This window comes from Protomyctophum parallelum, assembly GCF_964188405.1.
Source record: "Protomyctophum parallelum genome assembly, chromosome: 1".
In the NCBI taxonomy this organism is placed as follows: Eukaryota; Metazoa; Chordata; class Actinopteri; order Myctophiformes; family Myctophidae; genus Protomyctophum; species Protomyctophum parallelum.
In genome coordinates, this window is record NC_139697.1 from 26,902,241 (window position 1) to 26,922,367 (window position 20,127).

Sequence of the window (20,127 nt, forward strand, 5' to 3'; positions counted from 1 at the left end):
AACCTTTATTCAAATAGTTTAATTTGTATTGGAGTGTGAAGCTTGAACAATAGGTTAATAGGTTTGATATTAATATTAACCTATACCAATAAGGACCCAGGCCAAATGCCATTGCTGCGCAGTAGCCTACACCAACAAGTCTATGCGTGGCATGTGAAACTATCGTGCTGTATTTTGCTTTCCATTTCATGATCATGGTCATGTGAGGAGACTAGAGAGAGAGAGAGAGAGAGAGAGAGAGAGAGGGGTGTGAATGGAATCATCGTGCGTGCGCATATTTGGCGCATCTCTCTCATGTTTAGGTAATTGTCAAGGAAGCCGTGGATATAAATACATTGATTGGGCTTATGCTTGTATATTTGTGTTGTCATGGCGACAGCTCCAGGTCTCCACACAAACTGTTTCTTTCCATTAGCTTGCAAAGTTTCAAGCTAAACTGTTTTGTTCCGTTTATGAAAGTGTTCAGTGCAAACTTGCAACGGAAATGAGACAAAGTGTCTGTGGGTGTGTGGGTGTATCGCTTTATTTAATTTTTTGTCCTCTTGCTGTCGCCATAGTCACGTAATTCGATGGGTCACACATTTCGGTGTTCCTTGCGTGACGTTTTGTTTAAGCGCCACCGACGCTGTGACGTGACGTGTAACGTGTGCGACGCGCGTGTGTTTCATGTTCAGAGGATTAACAACCAGATCGTTTGTGTTTACGGGTGATCTTGCAAACTACATTTTCCGAAAAAGGATATTTAAATTGTCGATCTCTAGAGCTACACCGTCACCATGAGCACCCTATGGATGGGGAATGTGAGTTATTCTATAAAAAGAAAATGCAGCTAGGTTTAACTATCGTTGTTAGCTCACCAACCTCCACATAAGTTGTATTATGATAAATAAAGCGAATGTTGCAGCAGCTACAACAAAAGCATTGCTGCCATCAATGCTTAAAGAGTACCACATAGTAAATCCACGCTGAAATTGTACTAACAGTCATAAAATTAAGTCATGCCTCCTTTATGATGATGATTTCCTGTTCTTTGGCTATATAGAAGGGCATATTTGTATGTTATGATGAATTGAACAAAGGTGGACCCTCTTGTAAACAAGTGTAGTACTTTATTGGGTCGTCCACGTTTTTTGTATTGAGTTGTGCTTGAAATGTACTAATTCTGCAATAAACTGTTAATAAATACTTAAATCATTCAATCAATCAATGCATGATTTCCTTGTCCTTGTTATAGTTGGAGCCCTACATGGACGAGAAGTTTGTGACCCGAGCCTTTGGGACTATGGGTGAACAGGTGATAAATGTGCGGATCATACGGAACAAAGTGACAGGGTAACTATAGTACTTATTTTAATTTGATTTGGCCCTTTTTACATAAAAATGTTACTGATTCTTTTATTCCGAGGACCCCCTCTAAAACGAGATGATGCATCTGAAGGGGCTATCCTCTAAATTAAAATAACATTTCAATATATATTACATTTTTTTCATCTGTATATGTTTTATTTAAACTACCCAGGGGTGCTTTGGGTTACTGCTTTGTGGAACTGACAGACGAGGGAACGGCTGAAAGATGTCTGCGTAAAGTCAATGGAAAAGCCCTGCCGGGATCCAATCCAGTAAAATGTCCATTTTCCCAAAATGTTAGATTTGTCCACATTTCAGTTAACAGACGCAATGAGACAGAAGTCATGCTTGCTTTATAACATGTTGTTGATTTCATGCAGGCTAGAAGATTCAAGTTAAACCGAGCAACTTTTGGGAAACAAGGGGAAAGTGGGTGAGTGCTGCTGTCTGTGTGAAAGACAATTGATTGATTCTGAAAGAGGTATGATGAAGTTTCAATAGTAGTAATAGAGCGCTGAAGTCCTGACGTCACTCGCTCATCCCCTGGTTTACGGAAGTAATTTCTCTATGGAGAATAACATGGGGTCATCTTAAAATTGTTTCACATAAGCTTTGTGGTCCAAAAATAAACAAGCTGTCTCTGTGTTATTGTCGGTGTCTCTATCGTTTATGACAGTCAGTCACTCATATATGATACAGTCTGTTTCTAGCGAAAACTAATTCAGTAGCAGTAACAATAGCGTTTTGATTCTTCATATCCATATGAGTGAAGTGGCCTGGATGATTTGTTTATTTTTCAAACAGTTATTATTTGAGGCGATCTCAAATCCTCCTATGGGGATTACAATGCAAATAAAAAGTACATGAACCCGTGGATTTGCGCCCTCTACCGATATTGACGTCAGACTTCGGTGCTCTATAGTCCTCAGTCACAATTTAAGGATGGATGGAAACGGCCCAAAGTCGGGACAAAATAATCATCAACGTGGATCATTGAGACGCCAGTCTTTTCTTCTCTCCATCACAGTCAGATGTTCTCCCTGTTTGTTGGTGATCTCACACCAGAAGTGGATGACGGCATGCTGTACGAGTTCTTCTACAACCGTTACCCCTCCTGTCGTGGCGGGAAAGTGATCCTAGACAGCACGGGTAACTCGAAGTGAGTCGACCCCTTGACTATAATCACTTAACTGTGGTCTGTGCTTAACCACATTAACCCCGCCGTCCCTATTTTGGGAATGTTTTAACTAAGTGACAATATTATTAGATGCCGAAGGTCATGAATCCGACAAAGTTATGCGAGCGTAGGATTGGATCACCCGGCTCACTGGTTCAACCATTCTAACGGCGAATAATAATGCATTTAAATTGTGGCGATTTACAAATGTAACTGTTTCATTTCATTGAGGGGAAAATGTGCAAACTATAAATAGCCTAAAATAAAACATACAGGTGACGGAGCACCTTCTACAGTTCAGCAGTGCAGCAGACAGGCTGATTGCCATAGAAACTACTTTATTTATAGAGGGGTCCCACCTAATAGATTTTATTTTATTTTATTTGATATATTTTAAAAAGCAATCATAATACATCAGTGTAATCAGCGATTCAAGGATTTCACAGTAGTGAAGTCCGAAGACTTATTTCCACTGAGGTGACAGGATTTTTTTAAACCAAAAAGTTGAATGCTCTATACCAGTGGTTTTCAACCCTTTTCATATCAAGACCCAATATTTATTCGGCATTTGAGTCACAGACCACCATTTTTTTTTTCTTTTTTTTTTAAGATATTTTTTTGCAGCTTACGCCTTTTATTGATTTTTTAAGGGACAGATAGTAGGCTGACAGGAAACGGGAGAGAGATGGGGGGATGACATGCGGTAAAGGCCGTGTCGGGTTCGGGAGTCGAACCCGCGGCACACCGCGACTGGATCACCAGTCCGGTGCCCAGACCGTTACGCTACGGCCTGGGCCCACAGACCACCATTTGATGAGATTTAACCTCTCAGACCCAAAACTTGTGATGTTGTCTACAATTCCATGCTGTATTTATGTGGTGCCATAGGAGAGATAACAGGCAAACAATCAAAATAACAATTATTCTACATACTCTAATTGTGTAGACTTCTTGTAAATTAAGTCATGCTGATGTTTAACAATAATTTAACTCCAGAGAGCGTAAAATGCACATTTTACACTCCCAAGAGTATAGGGGTCCATTTGGTTACCAACTCCATCAATTAGTTGGGGGCCCACCTCAAGGTCCACTGGTTGAGAACCACTGCTATATACAATGGCCCTCTTAATTGTTTTTAGTGGCTAAACTGACTGTCTGTGTTCAGAGGGTGTGGGTTTGTTCAGTTCCCTGACGAGAGGCTCCAGAAAAAGGCATTGGAGGAGTGTCAGGGGGCAGTGGGTCTCGGAGGAAAACCGCTCCGACTGAGTCTAGCTGCAAACAAGTAAGTTGCAATGCGTATGTCATCATGACTCGTCTCTCAATAACCTCTAAAACCCAATCTGTATTTCTTCCATCTTCCAAATGGAAAAAACTAGCACAGACCTCTGCCAACACGTTGGTACTTTTGACCGATAGAACTCCATGATGCATTAAAGGGCCTTGCAAACGGGGAGTGATAAAACGCGCCTATAGTTCATTTTCAATGAGACCTGCGTTTTTGCTCTGAGAAGTTGCGGTGCGACAACACAAGTGTATTTACGTGAGCGCAGTCCTGTGAATTTGTTGCGCGCGATACCAACAGTTAGTGGCCTCTGGAGGTTGACAACAAAACGGTCACCAGGGTCCACGATAACTTTTTTTTTTTTTACGTGGTTAATCTGTTGACACGTTGTGTGCATTTGAACGGGCCATTCCCACTGACAAGCCCTCATTTTAGTCAATTGGCATAAAAGGTTAATGAGCTATTCCTCTCGCCTCCAAGTTCATGTGCGAATCCATTCATAATCGTACAAGATATCCAGATAATGGACAGACAAACTTTGAGCGTGATCTGTCATGTGAAACTTTCAATCTGCTCTTTGTTCTCTTGTGAGTTTTAGGAACAGACAACCAGACAGATCGTGGCAGTCAAACTCAGGAGGATACAGAGAAAACTACCAACCGTACCAACAGCAGACCTATTCTGGAAACGGGTACTATGCAAACTGGGGTTATGACCAGAATGGAGGAAACTATGGCTACAACCAGTATGATTACACTCAATATCCTCCACCACAGCCTCAGGTAAGTTCCCTTTATCAGTCAGCTTACATCTTGACAGTATGACAGTGTATATAAATTAAGACATTACTGCTTGGATCCAGTGTTGTTCTCGTCGACTAAAACTAAGACGAAAAATGTTCGTCGCCTACCTTTTTCCACTGACAAAAACTAAATGGAAACTAAATGAAAACTAAGCTATGATGACTAAAACTAAGACTAAATATACTGACAATTTCCTCGACAAATAAAAACTAGACTAAAATGTTAGGAAGGGACTAGTGGACAAGATCCAATATAAGTCATTTTACTCTTGGTTGCATGCTGAAAATAGCTGATTACAAGCTGTAAAAACATTAGGACGGCATCAAGGCCCACCAAAACACATTTTAGTCGACTAAATAACCTGTAGATTTAGTCGACTAAAATTGCATGACATTTAGTCGACTAAAACTAGACACTAAGACATTCCTGGTGACTAAAATGTGACTAAAACTAAAGGAAAACTATTCAAAAGACTAATGACTAAAACAAAAATAAAAAATAGCTGCCAAAAACAACACTGGTAGGAACCACACACTGATACCAGCCCAACAAAGGTTACTGGACTATAAGACTATTGGGAAAGGGAAGAGAGAATGTCCAGACAGTGGGAGTGTTTGTGGATTATGAGGAGGGTCTGGTCTCCTTTTATGACGTGGAGACCAGAGTTCTCTACTCTTTCACTGGCTGCTCCTTCACTGAGAGACTATGTCCATTCTTTGATCCTGGTCTTAATTATGGTGGTAAAAACTCTGCTCCTCTGATCATCTCTCCTGTCTCCATGAAATAGATCAGCATGGAGTTTAAATTAAGCAGGATTGGACACTTATTTATATAGCACCTTTCAAGAACAAGGTCACAAAGTTCAGTTCAGTTTTATTTTGGTCAAAAAGCAAAGACATTACATTACATGTATTATTGTAATGTAATAAGCCAATGGCTTATTGTGGGGGGGGGAGAAAAACAGAGAAAAAGAGAGAGAAAACAAAAAAAACTAAAACATGAAAAACAAAACAAAAAAACAAACCCGTTGCGACGCGTTGTGAGCTTGTAAATCGGCTATTTTTAGCAAGTGTAAAAAACACTCATTAGGACGGCATCAAGGCCCACCAAAACACCTTTTAGTCGACTAAATCACCTGTAGATTTAGTATACTAAAATCGCATGAAATTTAGTCGACTAAAACTAGACACTAAGACGTGACTAAAATGTGACTAAAAAAAACTAAAGGAAAACTATTCAAAAGACTAAGGACTAAAACTAAAATAAAAAATTGCTGCCAAAAACAACACTGCTTGGATCATATCGTTAAAAAGCAACACGTTCAGAAATAATAGTGTTTGTTCATAAGCTAGTCCACCTGGCCCTCATTGACTGCAATGCATTCCATCGACCTCCCCGGCTGCAGTTTGCCTCCCAGACTCTCGGTTGCAGTCTGCCAGCTGGATAGAGACATTGACGTAGATGACCGTACCTTCTTTTAGAAATGACCTTGCTCTTCTCGTTTACTATATAAGATGCAAGGAAAGGACGCAAGCATAGGAAATGAGGAGGACCTGAGTCTGCTGCTGTTCTCCTCGCTCCTTGCTTAATTGTCTTAAATGTCTTGTTTTTTAATCTATAATCTACAGTATATTGATTCTTTGTTGTTATGACCTGATACGCTTCACCCTTTTTTAGGAAACTGCCGCTGAGGATGATGGCCTGGAAGGTTAGTATTTTCAGTGTCCCTAAAACATGTCCACAGTGGAAAATCACTCTGGGCTGATTAGCATATTTTTGCTAACAGTACAACTTGGCAAACAAGAATTCCCAAATCTATTCCCAATGTTTGTCACTACTGTGCAATGAATTTTCATGAAACTGTCCATTTATTACAGACCCCAACTCAGAGCTGAATGTGGTAGAAGCCAACAAACGGTTTATGGAACTCAGTGAAGAGCTGTATGATGCTCTTAGTGAGTGTCACTGGCAGCCATTGGACATCTCTACAGAACAGGACTTTAAAGCTACTTCAGGCATACCAGAATCCGTTTATAGTTGAGCCTCAAAGGACTCTTGCCATGTTTTCTCCTTGACAGTACACTGTAAAATCCAGAGTATGGATCTATTTGGTTTCATTTTGTACACACAGAGTTAAATGAACACTTGAGGATTTTACTGTGTAAAATGCCTTCCCCCCCCCCCCCCCCCCCCCCCCCTTTGTCTTTTTTCTTTCCTGCATTTTTAAACTTGAATTGAACCCAAAGTACAAATACCAAACCATTTTTGCTAGCTTTTGAAATTACGTCCTTGCCGGTAAGGCAGTGTAAATTCAAAAATCACACCCGTGTGAAGTGAGGGGCGCTAATATATTAAAGTCTAACTCCTGTTGATTCGGTGATGTTATGGTGATGCCAACACAAACATTAAACGCCATTAAAAATACATAGACAATATGACGTAATGAGGCACATTATGACATTTTCCCTTCATTGTCAATGGCAAAACAAACATTGAACTACATTGAACAAACATTGAACTAAAGACAAACATTAAACCTGTGTATAGGAGGGGCTGGCACCCCTCAAATGTACACATGCAATGTACAAAGATTAACAAAAAGAGAATTTCTATGGGTGAGTCACATTTACTGTATGTACAAACGTTTTCTTTCTATCTGAAATGACACGTTGAATCCAAGTGAAATAGGCATTTTTTTCTGCTATGGTCATCTTGGTTGTAGCAAATGGTTGCCTGCAATTCTCAAAGAAACATTGACAAAATATTGGCACATTACAATGGTCAACACTTATGTCACTTGCTGGAACTCCTGTTTGTAACTACTTACTTTGGCACCTTGCATGTGTACACTTTGCCATTACATAACTTTTGTGTGATCTTACTTCCATACATAGCTCTATGCAATGAGGTCTTTACTCTTCTTTATACAGCATTTACTTGTTCAAAAAAATGTTTTTATTTTTTATTTACTGGCATCTCTTTGGAGTCTTTACCCATTCTGGCCCAAGAAAATGAATCTTGTATGTTATTAGAAGACAATGAATGTTTCATTCCCTCTAAATAGGTTGTGTAAAGCCATGTCATTGTATAATTATTTTGTTTTGTGTTTTCCATTGAAATAAACTGATAACTAAAGTCCAGGCTGAATTTGTGCCCCCTCCCCCCTTCAAACACACACAATCTTTTGGCTTTTATTAGGCCCTGTGGAAGCAAGCAACCAGCAACCTCATGACTGTCACAAGGTACTCCAATGACCAAAGTAGGGGGGCTAGCCATCCATGAGCTGTTTACAGTTATAATCTGTTTTCCATTTAATTCCTCAGCAAGGATCATTTCTCTAAATGTGTTTCTTTCTTCGTGAGAGGACACCTTTAATTGGACTATTTTTTACTTTGATGTGTTGTATAACATACAGTACATCAAAGCTATATAGGCCTATACAGTGCATGTGTATGTGTATATTTGGAGAGCGCGAGAGGGCGCGCGTGTGACTAAGGGGGGGGGGGGGGGGGGGGTGGGGGCTTAGAGTATGGGGTCACACCATAGAGTACGTTACGTGATGACGTCGCACGCCAGACTAGGAAGTCTAGCATTTCTCTTCTGGGGTGGAGGAAAAACCAAAACCAGCTACTGTTGACGGAATTCTCATTTTAACAGACGAATATGCAAGTACTTCCCCGTTATTTTTCACATCCATGATACGTTTAGTGGAAGCTGTTGCTACAATAGGATGTGCTTTACCCCAATGAGTAACTGTCCCAGTCTGTCCGCGAGCTAATTCTAACATCCTTTTACAGCTCGACGCTAATGGCTAACCGTTAGCTATCAGATGATGTTATGACCTGTCATTCTTGCATTGTACCGTCACAATAAGGCATGGGTTATCTGTCCTTTATTGGCAACATGCTATCTGGACAGATAACCACTGCCTTCTTGGCAATACGATGTTGCCAAGCTAGCATGAGCTAACATTATTTTCCAATATAGGTTTAAAGGTTCGACCCGTTAAATGTTATGATGAATTGAACAACCGGGTGGACCCTCTTGTAAACAAGTGTATAGTGTCATCCACTCACTGTTAACAGTTTTTTGTATTGAGTTGTGCTTGAAATGTACTGTAATTCTTCAAACTGTTAATAAATACTTCAATCAAACAAATCAATCAAAATTCCGTCTTGGTAGGTGACTACTTTCTCTGCCCTTTTTTAAGAACCGTCTTTACTGAGGTGCTCATTTAGGATAGTTTAGTGCTTTATGGTTCGTCCACAAAGTAACAGTTTTTGCTTTGACTTGTGCTTTTGTATGAAATGTACCCATTCTGCATACTGAAATAAAAAATGCAATCAATCAAGCTCTTTGTATTTTAGCTAGTTCTGTGTAGTTTTTATAGTTAAAAAAAACATGACAATACATCAACAAGACAATTGGCAAACCCCAGACGATAATGCATACCGGTAATAAACATGAGTAACTAACTACCATATTATGAGGTTACAGGCAACCATAATACAGTTGGACACCAACAACTGGGCCTGTAGTACCACAAAGCAGAACAGTCACTCACAGCAATGACCTGTGTTGGACCCCAGATGTACTTGAATGTTGTGGAACATCAGCATGTGTTATATTATGAACCATATCTGTCAATAAACAACACAGGGTAAGTGAGTACACTACAATGTAAAAACATGTGCTACAAAGTAACTTAGTTGCAAGCAACTTATTATTTAATCTGTAGAAGATGACATCAGATAGCATCTGGTGGTTGCCTTAGGCTAAAAGTAACTAACGCTATACCAGAAAAACAAACCTAACGAATGCATGTTATGTAAATAACATTCTTAGTATTTACTATTTGGTGTTCAAGGGAAACTAGTATATATCTATCTAAACAACACATATGTGAATAACTACCGTAAATAACCAACCATGTGCTCTGTTCTCTGCATAGTATCTATCAAAATAAGTTATTCTGCTGTCCTCACAGGTTTTGCATATTTTAGTCAAGTATGTTAGTATATTGTAGGGATGCACCGAAAGGGAAATTCTTGGCAGAATATAGAATATAGGAAACAGTTGGCCGAAAACCAAATACCAAATAGCCGAGTATGATTAATATTATATATATTTTTTCCTACCATTGTTGTCATGGTAAAACTTAACTTAAATAATAATCACTATTATGGGTCCATAAAATATTTATTCAGCACTTTTGAATGCATTCATTGCATACACAATTCGGTGATATATTTTGGGCCTATTCGGGCCGAAAATGCATTTTTAGCCATTTTCGGCAGAATATTTTTTGTGGACGAATATTCGGTGCATCACTAGTATATTGATCAGGATCCTACCCTTAACAATATGTCATTATTTTACGTTCTACAGCATTGTCTTCGGGTCGAGCCTCTACAGACGTCTGCCTCCAGATAAGATCCGGTCTCTCCAATCTAAGCCTCGCCAACGCCTCCGACAGCAGCCATGTCTTACGGAAATGCAGACAGCTACCGCTCCGCGGCGCCTCGGGACTTCAATACTCTCATTCAAACATGCAGTTCCAACATCCAAAAGATTACACAGAATAGTATGTTTTTTTTTTCTCTCAACAAACCGCTCTTTGTCTTGTCTATCCGTCGCTATGTTGTGTTTGGATGTTGATTCCAGCGCAGGGTTCAATCTAAACTATATGTTGGTTTATTTCTCCGACAGCTGCTCAGATCAAGTCTATGGTGAACCAAGTAGGGACGAGACAGGATAATAGTGAACTTCAGGACCGACTGTAAGTGTCAACAGCTCTTTGTTGTCATTGCACACTGTTCTGTCGGATACCGGAGAACTCGCCAGTTTACCATGTCTTCATCGTTACACTAACATGCTGTCAAACCCACAGATGTTATAGTTCATTTCCAAAGTGATCAAATTATTTTGTGCAATTAAATGGTCAGCTAGATGATGATAAAAAGTTGAGTACCGGTATATGAATACCAATGATAAGTAGGCCTACCAATTCAGGATGTTGTTGACTAATGAATTACATTGTTTCGGTACTTTTGTGTTTAAACTTTTAGCATTCCTACTTTCTCTAGTGTTAACTCTAAACAACTATCCTCTCTCTCAATTCAATGCAATTTAAATGACGGTGAAGTAAAACTAAAATGCACTAAATCGCGGCGAGTTGGCAAACTGGCGAGTTCTCTGCATACCGTTCTGTCTCGCTCTTCCTTCTATACAACCTCAAGCTTCTTTAATTCCAAACCCGTTTGTGATCTCGCAGGCAGCAGATACAACACTATACCAACCAACTGGCCAAAGAAACTAATAAGCACCTGAAAGACTTGGGTTCAATTCCTTTGCCTTCATCACCTTCAGAACAGGTATGTGTTTACATTTAAACCATGTCCATGTTTTCATGATGCTGAATCCATCCCAAGCATTAGTTTTGCACAAAAACATTCCTTGTGCTAAAACGGCTGGTGGCTATGGCCGTTTTTAGCCCAAATGAGTATTTTTCTTGCAAAGCGAATGCTTGGAATGGATTCAGCATCATGAAAACCCCCTAGTTTGACATGTCACATGGTCACATGTGCCAATTATGAAAATTTCTCAACATATGCAAATGCCTTTGGTGATAGCTTATCACAATGCTTATCGCACTGCAACGCGTTTTGAGCTTGTAGATTTTTGCTACAACAGTAATATGCAATGTGGGCCCTCTGGAGTAATTGTCGAACTATCGTGGACCTCTGGAGTGAGTGTGGAACTATAGTGGCCCTCTGGAGTGAATGTGGAACTATAGTGGCCCTCTCCATTGTCAAAGTTGCCCACCCCTGGTCTATGGGAACTGATGATCTGCAAGCTGAATGACTCTTTGCCCTATTCTTTCCCCCATTCTTTCCCCCTCCACCCCCTTTCCCTCTCGTTTTCTGGCCATCTTGTGTCTCTGTGTCTGACCTCAACAAACACCCTGGACTCTCCTCTGTGACTGACCTCAACACCCTGGATTCTCCTCTGACCTTCAGAGACAACAGAAGATCCAGAGGGAACGGCTGATGAACGACTTCTCCGCAGCACTCAACAACTTCCAGTCAGTGCAGCGCCACGCAGCCGAGAAGGAGAAGGAGTCTGTCGCCCGAGCCAGAGCCGGATCCCGCCTCTCGGTACGTTTTTACTTTTTGCGACTCTGTACCCTTCGGTCCACGAAGAATGGACTAATGATTCTAACAGAAATTCAGGTTCCCAGAACATCTGTGTCATCGAGGCTTCATTTTAATGCTTATTGCACATTGGTGTGATCTTTGAGTCTTTCTCTTTCAGGCTGAGGATGGTGCTAACGATGAACAGCTTGTGTCCTTTGACAAGTAAGTTCAGCATCATTCATTTCCATCCGCACAGGGCTGCAACGGAACAATGTATTTTTAAAATATAATCGAGTGATCTATTGTAATTACTTTTCTTATTCCTGTTGCACTTATTATTATAATTATTATAACGATGGAGTGCCGTGATTGTTACTTTATCTGTTTTGTATGTGACTATGGAGTTAACATTACTCTAATAGTCCCCCGGGTGCGGTTAGAATATTGAAATATGTCTTCCCTGTGTATTTTCGGTTTCTTCCTAAAAGCCTTTGAGTCAAAAGGCCCAATCGAAGTACACCACGTTAGTGACATCACAATATCAACCTCTCCCCCCCATCATACAAAAACAGTTCAGGTGGATCACCACCCACCTGAAAAGTAAACCAGGCATACTTAATGAACTGGTGGGTGTGGCCACATAAAAAACACTTTCTGTACACTTTTGAACACTAAAACAAAATCTTTCTCCTAGTATAATCTCATAGTACCTGATGATCATGTTTTGGGGGTGGGGGGGAATCACGGCATTCCATCTTTTTAATGAATGCAAGAACAATGGTTTCTTAATTAGTGCGGTTGCCTATAGGCAAGCAGACTATTGTTGTTGCACTCTCCAGCCCATGAATCATTTCAAAACATTTAAATTGCAATAACTCTATTCTCCCCTCCGATTGGCCAGCAAACTCTTTGCCTCATCTGATTGGACAGTATACGGTGACATACCCAACTGTTCTAATGGAACAACCTCACTCGCAAATTCCGCAGGATTGCATCTTTCTAGTTGTATTTCAGTGTCCTAACATTCCAGGAAGAGAAAAGTTTTAGTTTATACTAGCTTGAATTGGCCATAGATGATCTCCTTGGTAGGGCAGGTTTTGGAACAAGCCCACAAATGAGACACTGGGACCCCCCACCGTTTGGGAACCAGTTCAGAACCAGTTTTTAGTTCATGAGCCAGACCTCTAAAATTGGAACATTAATTATGAATTGAGTGGGCAAAACTATACCTAATATTAAATTGTTTATAGGATCAATATAGTAAATTAATATATGATAACCCTTCCACAGTAGTAGCTTTTTCCTTTAAATGTTTTAAGATTTGTAAAACCATAAATCATTGTCTTTGTGTAAGTAATCAACTGGGGAAGTTTCATGGTGATAACAATCTAATATAGGTTTTTGGAGCTCTGGCTCATGGACTAAGAACCAAAAAGAACTGAGCCGGTGGAAAAGGGGCCAGAGTGAGTATACAGAAATTGTGCTCTCTTATGGAGTGTGCTGCGTTAATCAGGGCGTTTGTCATGATACATCACTAAGCCAAATATGACTGCCAAAGTGTTATTCAATACATTTTGTATGTATTGGACTCTGTTTCACCCCGCCTACTACTGTACCCCGGCTAACTCCCACACCTAAATGTCACTCACATTATCCCAAGCGTCCGTGCTGTGTTGTCCATGTGTTTGAAGAACATAACATTTCACGGTTTGTGTGTAAAGTCAAGATGACTGGGGTCAGACGACCACCCAGCTGGAGGAATCGTCCATAACGGAGGAAGACCTGGAGCTCATCAAGGAGAGAGAGACAAACATAAGACAGCTGGAGGTGAGTGACTCATTTCTCTTCTTTCTTTCTAGCCCATTCTGGGCGGGAACCCATTTTTGGGTTCTGTACAGTATGTGCAGTATTCAAAAATTACAAAAAAATGATGCTGCTATATACATATTTGAAGTTTTTCAGAAAACTTAGGTCAGGCTTTAGAAGGCGTTTTTAGAATCGGCCGTAGGCCTAAATGGGCTAGACTAGAGCCAGACCGATATATTGATCAGTCGAATATATCGGCTATTATTTTTTCTATTCGCAAAATGTGTCCTGATTTTTTTCTTAATTTTTTTATGCTTACATAAATGTTTTTAAACATCGAAACGTTATGTTATGTTGGTGTGTTTTTAATTTAAAAGTTCTCAAATATCAAAAATATCCGTCAAAACATCAGTAATAGTCGGTGTTCTAGTACTCTCCAAAGCATTGCTCCCAGAAACCTGGTGTCGGTCGAGCTCCATTTCTTTGAGTCTAAACTGTTTAGATAGACGCGTTGGTATATTGTTAAAAACAATAAAATAAAAAATCCAAACTGAGAGGACCACCCAATCTGCTTTTTAAAACCCCCCCAAAAAATCACAGATTTACCAGAATTGACTGGATATGTTTGGTGACATTTGAGTGTCTGTTTTGAGGTCGTAGAGCACCATTAAAAGTACAGGGTGTGGATGGCATGCCATCAACGTGACATAAACACATTCAGGATGTCATTCAGAATGGAGCTTCAAGCACGTTTGTGGAACTGCTACTAAGAATCAAAGTAGACTTTATTTTCATTGTCCAAAATATTGGGAAGGTATTTGAAAATATGTTGTTCCAGGGACCCGCCAGAAGTAAAGATTTGAGTTAAAAACGTTGAAAGAAATATATTCAAAGATTTGCACCACATTTTCACGATTTTTCAAAAATAGCAGATTTAGCTATTTTTCAATAGCTAAAAGTATAACATAATGCTTAAAACACCAAAAGGGGTTCCCGCCCAACACTCCCAACACACAATCATAGGACACAAAACTACGGCTAACCAATTTTGTTTCGTGCAAATCCAAAATCTTGTCCCGGTGCCAGGATAGCACAACATCTGTTCATGTTGTAAGTTTTCATCGTCTGTTTCAGTCGGACATCTTGGATGTAAACCAGATCTTCAAGGACCTGGCAGTAATGATCCACGATCAGGGAGAGATGATCGGTGAGTCATTTGTACTTTAAAACTTGTGCAACTTGTGCAACACTTGCTTACCTCCAAGTATGGAAGCTTGATGTCCTTGCAATAGTCCAGTGTTGATTATGACAGCGGATTTTGATTTAGTTTAGTCTTTTGGAATGAAATGTAATTTAGTTTTAGTCATATTTTTGTCATCTGAAATGTTTAGTCTAGTTTTAGTCTTATATCATAAGATCTTTGTCGACTAAAATGTACTTTGGCAGGCCGTGATGGCGTTGTAATGTAATGACAGATTTTATACAGGCTGAAAATAGCTGACCTACAAGCTCACGTGAACTTGTAGATCTGCTATTTTCAGAGCGCAACACCTGAGTGCAACCAAATATAAAATGACTTGTCTTTTAGTTCTACTGGATGTCTTCTTCACTAGTCCCTCCCTAACATTTTAGTCTTGGTTTTTATTTGTTGACAAAATTGTGAAAATATTTATATATTTAGTTTTAGTCATCGTAGCTTAGAAAATATTAATATATTTAGTTTTAGTCATTGTAGCTTAGTTTATATTTTTGTTTTTGTCTGTGGGAAAAAAAGGTAGTCGACGAACATTTTTCGTCAAAGTTTTTAAGTCTGTGAAATAAACACTGATCTTTTTTTATTTTTTTATCCCACGATTTTTGTAACCAATTTTTCACCCCTGTGTCAATTATCTAATGTGATCCTGGGGAGAGCAACGGACTTGAACTTGAACATGCTTCCTTCATGCATGAGTGTCCAAGTCGCTCCTTTACACCTGACAGGGGGGAGTTTCCCTGGTTGGACGTAGCGTGTGGAAGGAACACGTTATTCCGACCAGTTCCTTCCCCCTCCATCAGGCGCCCCGGCTAGCCAGGGGAGGCAGAACAGAGACCAGGATTACTGCATTTTTTAGTGAGAATACCTACCCTAGGGGTAAACACTGATCTCGATATTTCTCTTGTCCTGCAGACAGCATCGAAGCCAACGTGGAGAATGCAGAGGTTCACGTGGAACGAGGAACGGAACAGCTGCAAAGAGCGGCTTACTACCAGGTGAGTGAACAACACGCAAGGCCAACAAGCCTCCCACTTTTAGGTTGGCCTTGCTTGGATGCATGTTCCAACCCCTAGTATGTCTGTCAGAAGACGTTGAGGGGTGATTTCACCCGCGTGCCCCATTTTAGCACCTCTTTGAGTGAACACTTTGAGCATCATTAGCCACCTGACTTCAACCTCTTTCCCCACAGCAAAAGTCGCGTAAGAAGATGTGCATCTTAGCTATGGTCGTCTCCATAGTGCTCGTCATACTCGGCATCATCATCTGGCAAGCGTCTAGATGAAGAGAGGAGAGAAAAACCATCCTTTCTCACACTGCTATATATTTATTTTATCAACACCCACCCACCCCACCCCACACCCTCCTGAAGTCAAGAAGGATCAAGCATAAGAGTGTGAAAAGATCTTTGAAAGGGAACATCCATCCATTAACCCCTTTCAACCTGCTATATCCCTACTTTTGGCATTTCATTATAGGTAAGAGTTATTTTCGGAAATGTTCAGAAGTTTTCCAAAATGTTCCCGAAATGTGCCCGATCTACAAGCGCTCAATGCGCTACATATATATCGTGGTACGTCGTGAGCTTGTAGACCGTCTCTTTTTCATGTTGATGACGAGGCTTACGGGGTTAATGGTAGCAGTCAGAGCACTACATGGGCTGAAGGATGTGGTGGGGGGAACGGGACCGGGGGGGACGAAGGAAACATTCTGGCATGGGTCTGAGCTTAATAAGCAAAGCCTTTGCTGTAATTCATGGCTGGACAAATTCATATTATTATATTGTTGTTTCTGATTTATAGAACAATGTGAAAAGGAGTTGGGGGAATATGAGATTTCTTCTATCATTTAATTTAAAAAAAATCTTGTCTTATTTACTGCACTAACACTAACATACATTGCATTTCTAAACGGAAATTATTATTATTGCTAACTTTACGAATGATTTCAAAGTGGGAACTTAAGTTGTGTATGAACCCAATAGAGGGTATGCACATGGATAATGGGAGTGGCAAATTGAGTGGCAAAGTCAGTTTAACGTTGTTTAGTGCAAACAGATTGGACTTTTCAGTTTGGATGTGTCAGGGCTGTCAAGGCCAGAAAGCCACTCAGTAGGTGTTCCCGCATAACTTCCGGGTATGATGATGATGTCACACGCATATCCTCTAAAGGCCTATTCATAGTATGGATTTTTGGTGGTGAGGTGACCACCGCTCCGCTGGTGAGGTGACCACCGCTCCGCTGGTGAGGTGACCCCGCTGGTGAGGTGACCACCGCTCCGCTGGTGAGGTGACCACCGGAGCTGAAATAACATGGAGCGGTGGTGAGTAAAAACAGAGGGAAGGGCTGGGTAGAGCGGTGGTTTGCTCTTCACCGCTGCTCCGTGACGTCATGTTGTAGTTAGGTGGTCGGTCACCTCACCACCGAAAATATTAGACTATGAATAACGCTTAAGGCTTTCACTGTTGGTATAAAATTCACCTCTGGCTTTTTTAGGGACTGTAAATGATTCTCTTCTGTTTTTTTGTTTAATTACCTGTACAGTACACTTGGTTCTAACATGGAAGGTGTGTGACGATGTGATTCTGGGTCCTTGCATTTCTCAGGTAATGTGAGGTTGTGATATATATAGCACTGTTTTTGCCTGTGGACACACACAGTGATCTCTAGATGTAATTAAAAAAATGAGAGAAGAATAATCGACATCTTTGCAAAAAGCTGTATGCTTGCATTATCAGGGACGTGCACTCATAGACATCAAAGGGGACTTCAGCCCCTGCCCTTTTACCCGTCTGTAAAACAACTGAGAGACCACTAATAATGCAGAATTTACTGTGGTAAAAGAAATGCAAAACGCCACTCCTTTCCATGCCATATATACCGGAAGGCAGCATTCAGGAGAATTGCTTTCCCCCCACTTGGAACGTAGCATTTTGTGTTGAACAAATTTGTTTCGAAATCCATGTCGTTAAACACCGCAGTAGATATTGAGTGCTGTGTTGCACCACTGAAAGAAGCTGATCTACAAGCTCTCAACGCGTCGTTGAGAGCTTGTAGATCTGCTATTTTGGTCCAAAAGTGCCCTCTTATGGGATTTTTAGCCCCTGCCTCTAACACTCTCTGCACGTCCCTGTCCATTAGCATAGCAGCGAAACGCACTCATCCTTGCATTCCCTTGTTATTGTTGCCTTTGAAGCAGTAGGACCTAATATGTCTGTACTGTACTGGTGGACATGCTATGTGATGATGACTGTACTGTACTGTGATACGTGCAGTTACTGTAAGCGGAATGGGAAGATTTCCATTATGGATTGAAACACATTTTTGTATATATAATATAATAACAATAAGTCCTTTATTATAAACCATCCTAAATATTCTGAACTGTCTGTAAAATGCAACCAGTTTTTAAATGATTATCTGCCAGTTTTTTTTCTTTTCTTTTTTTCTTATTTTCTTTTTCAGTATGCCTATGCGTAAATAAATGTGCAGATCTTTCCATGTTCTACTTATATTTTATGTTCGGGGGTCGCTGCAGTAACATTCATAGAACAGCAGATGGCAGTGTTGCTCAAACTAGGAGGCTTTTGGTATTCCCACCCAGGGACTGCTCATTTTTAGTGACCTAAGTCTTAATTTCCAACTTGGTCCTGGAGACTCTTCACATGGCAATGAAAGTGATTTAAAATGTATTTTATTTAATTTGCTAGGACAAAATATTGGCCCAAAGTGCTGCCCAAAGTCTAGTTGGACTAAAATGTTGCAGCACCAACATACGTTTGTTGATTCTGTTGGAAAATAGCAGATCTACAAGCTCATGATATGATATTTTTTGAAAAATCGTGAAAATGTGGCGCAACATGTTCTTTCAGAGCGAACGTTTTTAACTCCCTGGAACAACATATTTTCAGATGGGGGTCGACGGCCAATGACATCTTTTTTGGGGGTCCTTGACATGAAAATGTTTGAGAACCACTGCCCTAGAAACATGAGGTTTTTCAGAAAACTGTCAGGATGTAGAAGACATTTTGTGGAATCGTCCTCGGGTCTAAATGTGTTTAATAAGTAGTGAAGGGACTGATTCCACGAGGCTTAACAGCACTTTAGTCGCACTGTGTTGTTACTGGATAAGGCGGCGATATGAAAAGCTTCTGGACAACATGGCCACAGGATGGATATCTGATATGCTCAACTTAATGTACCAATTTTCTGCCCAGCAGCCCCCAGAATAACAGGAGATTATGTCACGTGCCATGTGGACCAGTGTTGTTTTCGTCGACTAAAACTATAAAACGAAAAATGTCCCGTCGACTACCTTTTTCCACTGACGAAAACTAAATGGAAACTAAATTAAAACTAAGCTATGATGACTAAAACTAACATACTGACAATTTCGTCAACAAATAAAAACTGGACTAAAATATTAGGAAGGGACTAGTGGACAAGAGATCCAGTATAAGTCATTTTACACTTGGTTGCATGCTGAAAATAGCCAATCTACAAGCTCAGAACGCGTCATGTTGTGAGCTTGTAGATCGGCTATTTTCAGCAAGTGTAAAAACAGTCATTACGACGGCATCAAGGCCCGCCAAAATACATTTACTAAATCAACTGTAGATTTAGTAGACTAAAATCTTATGATATTTAATCGACCAAAACTTGCTGCCAAAAACAACCAGAATAACAGGAGATATTCCATGCCATGCGGACATTGACCAAGTCATATTGAAGTTATTCCTATGCATAATGCTTTGCCATGGGACGACCCTTACACATGTGCCTCGCTACACATGTTATTAGCAGCAATCATGATTGATATGATATGATATATGATTTAGTACTTTATTGTCAGTTCACACTGAAATTTGTCTTGTGACCCAGCAGCCAAGTAGCCTATGCAGAACACATATACACACATTTGACATAGCACAAAGAACAAGACAATTTACATACATAAAGACATGAAGACAAGAGCAATGTCCACCGTCTAGATTACCCCATGGCTACTACAACTCCTGATTAAGCGTGACTGGTGGACAAAGGACCTCTTCAGTCTGACCTTATTGTATGCTAATGTTGCACGTTGCACGTTATCATACGTGGATGTATAAAGTTTCTGAAGTTGTCCAATGTTGTTGAACATTAGTAATTAGTAGCATTCATGATTTGTCATGAATGCTACTAATAACGACGGTCTCTTGGACAAAGTCATTGAAGAACAGGAACGTTTTTATCAGGAACACGAGCTATTATGCAGTACGCACAAACCCACGAGGAAAGCCTCACGGGTGTGTTCATCCCTGCATCTTTCTGTATGTTCAGTT

At 40.3% G+C, this 20,127-nt stretch overlaps 2 protein-coding genes across 4 annotated transcripts; both read left to right on the forward strand.

The window, feature by feature from the left end:
- The first annotated feature begins 650 nt into the window (after positions 1–650).
- LOC310864473 (tRNA selenocysteine 1-associated protein 1-like) lies at positions 651–7,744 on the forward strand. Of its 2 annotated transcripts, none has more exons than XM_083773160.1 (9): positions 651–800; positions 1,235–1,332; positions 1,520–1,619; positions 1,728–1,780; positions 2,375–2,506; positions 3,690–3,806; positions 4,399–4,588; positions 6,287–6,317; positions 6,487–7,744. In XM_083773160.1, the coding sequence occupies exons 1-9, from the start codon at positions 777–779 to the stop codon at positions 6,648–6,650; spliced, it is 909 nt and encodes a 302-aa protein (XP_083629286.1). In that variant the 5' UTR covers positions 651–776; the 3' UTR covers positions 6,651–7,744. The 2 variants fall into 2 exon arrangements, with proteins under 2 accessions (XP_083629286.1, XP_083629287.1); XM_083773161.1 differs by having other exon boundaries at positions 4,405–4,588.
- Positions 7,745–8,187: 443 nt separating this feature from the next.
- Positions 8,188–18,302, forward strand: stx12 (syntaxin 12). Of its 2 annotated transcripts, XR_014569232.1 has the most exons (11): positions 8,188–8,274; positions 9,998–10,193; positions 10,319–10,388; positions 10,884–10,983; positions 11,629–11,766; positions 11,924–11,967; positions 13,467–13,572; positions 14,686–14,758; positions 15,719–15,801; positions 15,996–16,281; positions 16,919–18,302. XR_014569232.1 is itself a non-coding variant. In XM_083765112.1 (10 exons), exons 2-10 carry the CDS (start codon positions 10,091–10,093, stop codon positions 16,086–16,088), a joined length of 810 nt encoding a protein of 269 aa, XP_083621238.1. In that variant the 5' UTR covers positions 8,188–8,274; positions 9,998–10,090; the 3' UTR covers positions 16,089–18,302. The 2 variants fall into 2 exon arrangements, 1 of the variants encoding a protein (XP_083621238.1); XM_083765112.1 differs by having other exon boundaries at positions 15,996–18,302.
- The last annotated feature ends 1,825 nt before the right edge of the window (positions 18,303–20,127 follow it).

Bases quoted from the DNA above. Each gene is read 5' to 3' on its own strand.
- LOC310864473 (XM_083773160.1), top strand. From the start codon at position 777: ATGAGCACCCTATGGATGGGGAAT. The intron at 1,781-2,374 runs GTGAGTGCTGCT...TCTCCATCACAG, and splicing joins GGGAAACAAGGGGAAAGTGG to TCAGATGTTCTCCCTGTTTG. The intron at 2,507-3,689 runs GTGAGTCGACCC...GTCTGTGTTCAG, and splicing joins GACAGCACGGGTAACTCGAA to AGGGTGTGGGTTTGTTCAGT.
- stx12 (XM_083765112.1), top strand. From the start codon at position 10,091: ATGTCTTACGGAAATGCAGACAGCTACCGCTCCGCGGCGCCTCGGGAC. The intron at 10,389-10,883 runs GTAAGTGTCAAC...GTGATCTCGCAG, and splicing joins AGTGAACTTCAGGACCGACT to GCAGCAGATACAACACTATA. The intron at 11,767-11,923 runs GTACGTTTTTAC...TTTCTCTTTCAG, and splicing joins GAGCCGGATCCCGCCTCTCG to GCTGAGGATGGTGCTAACGA.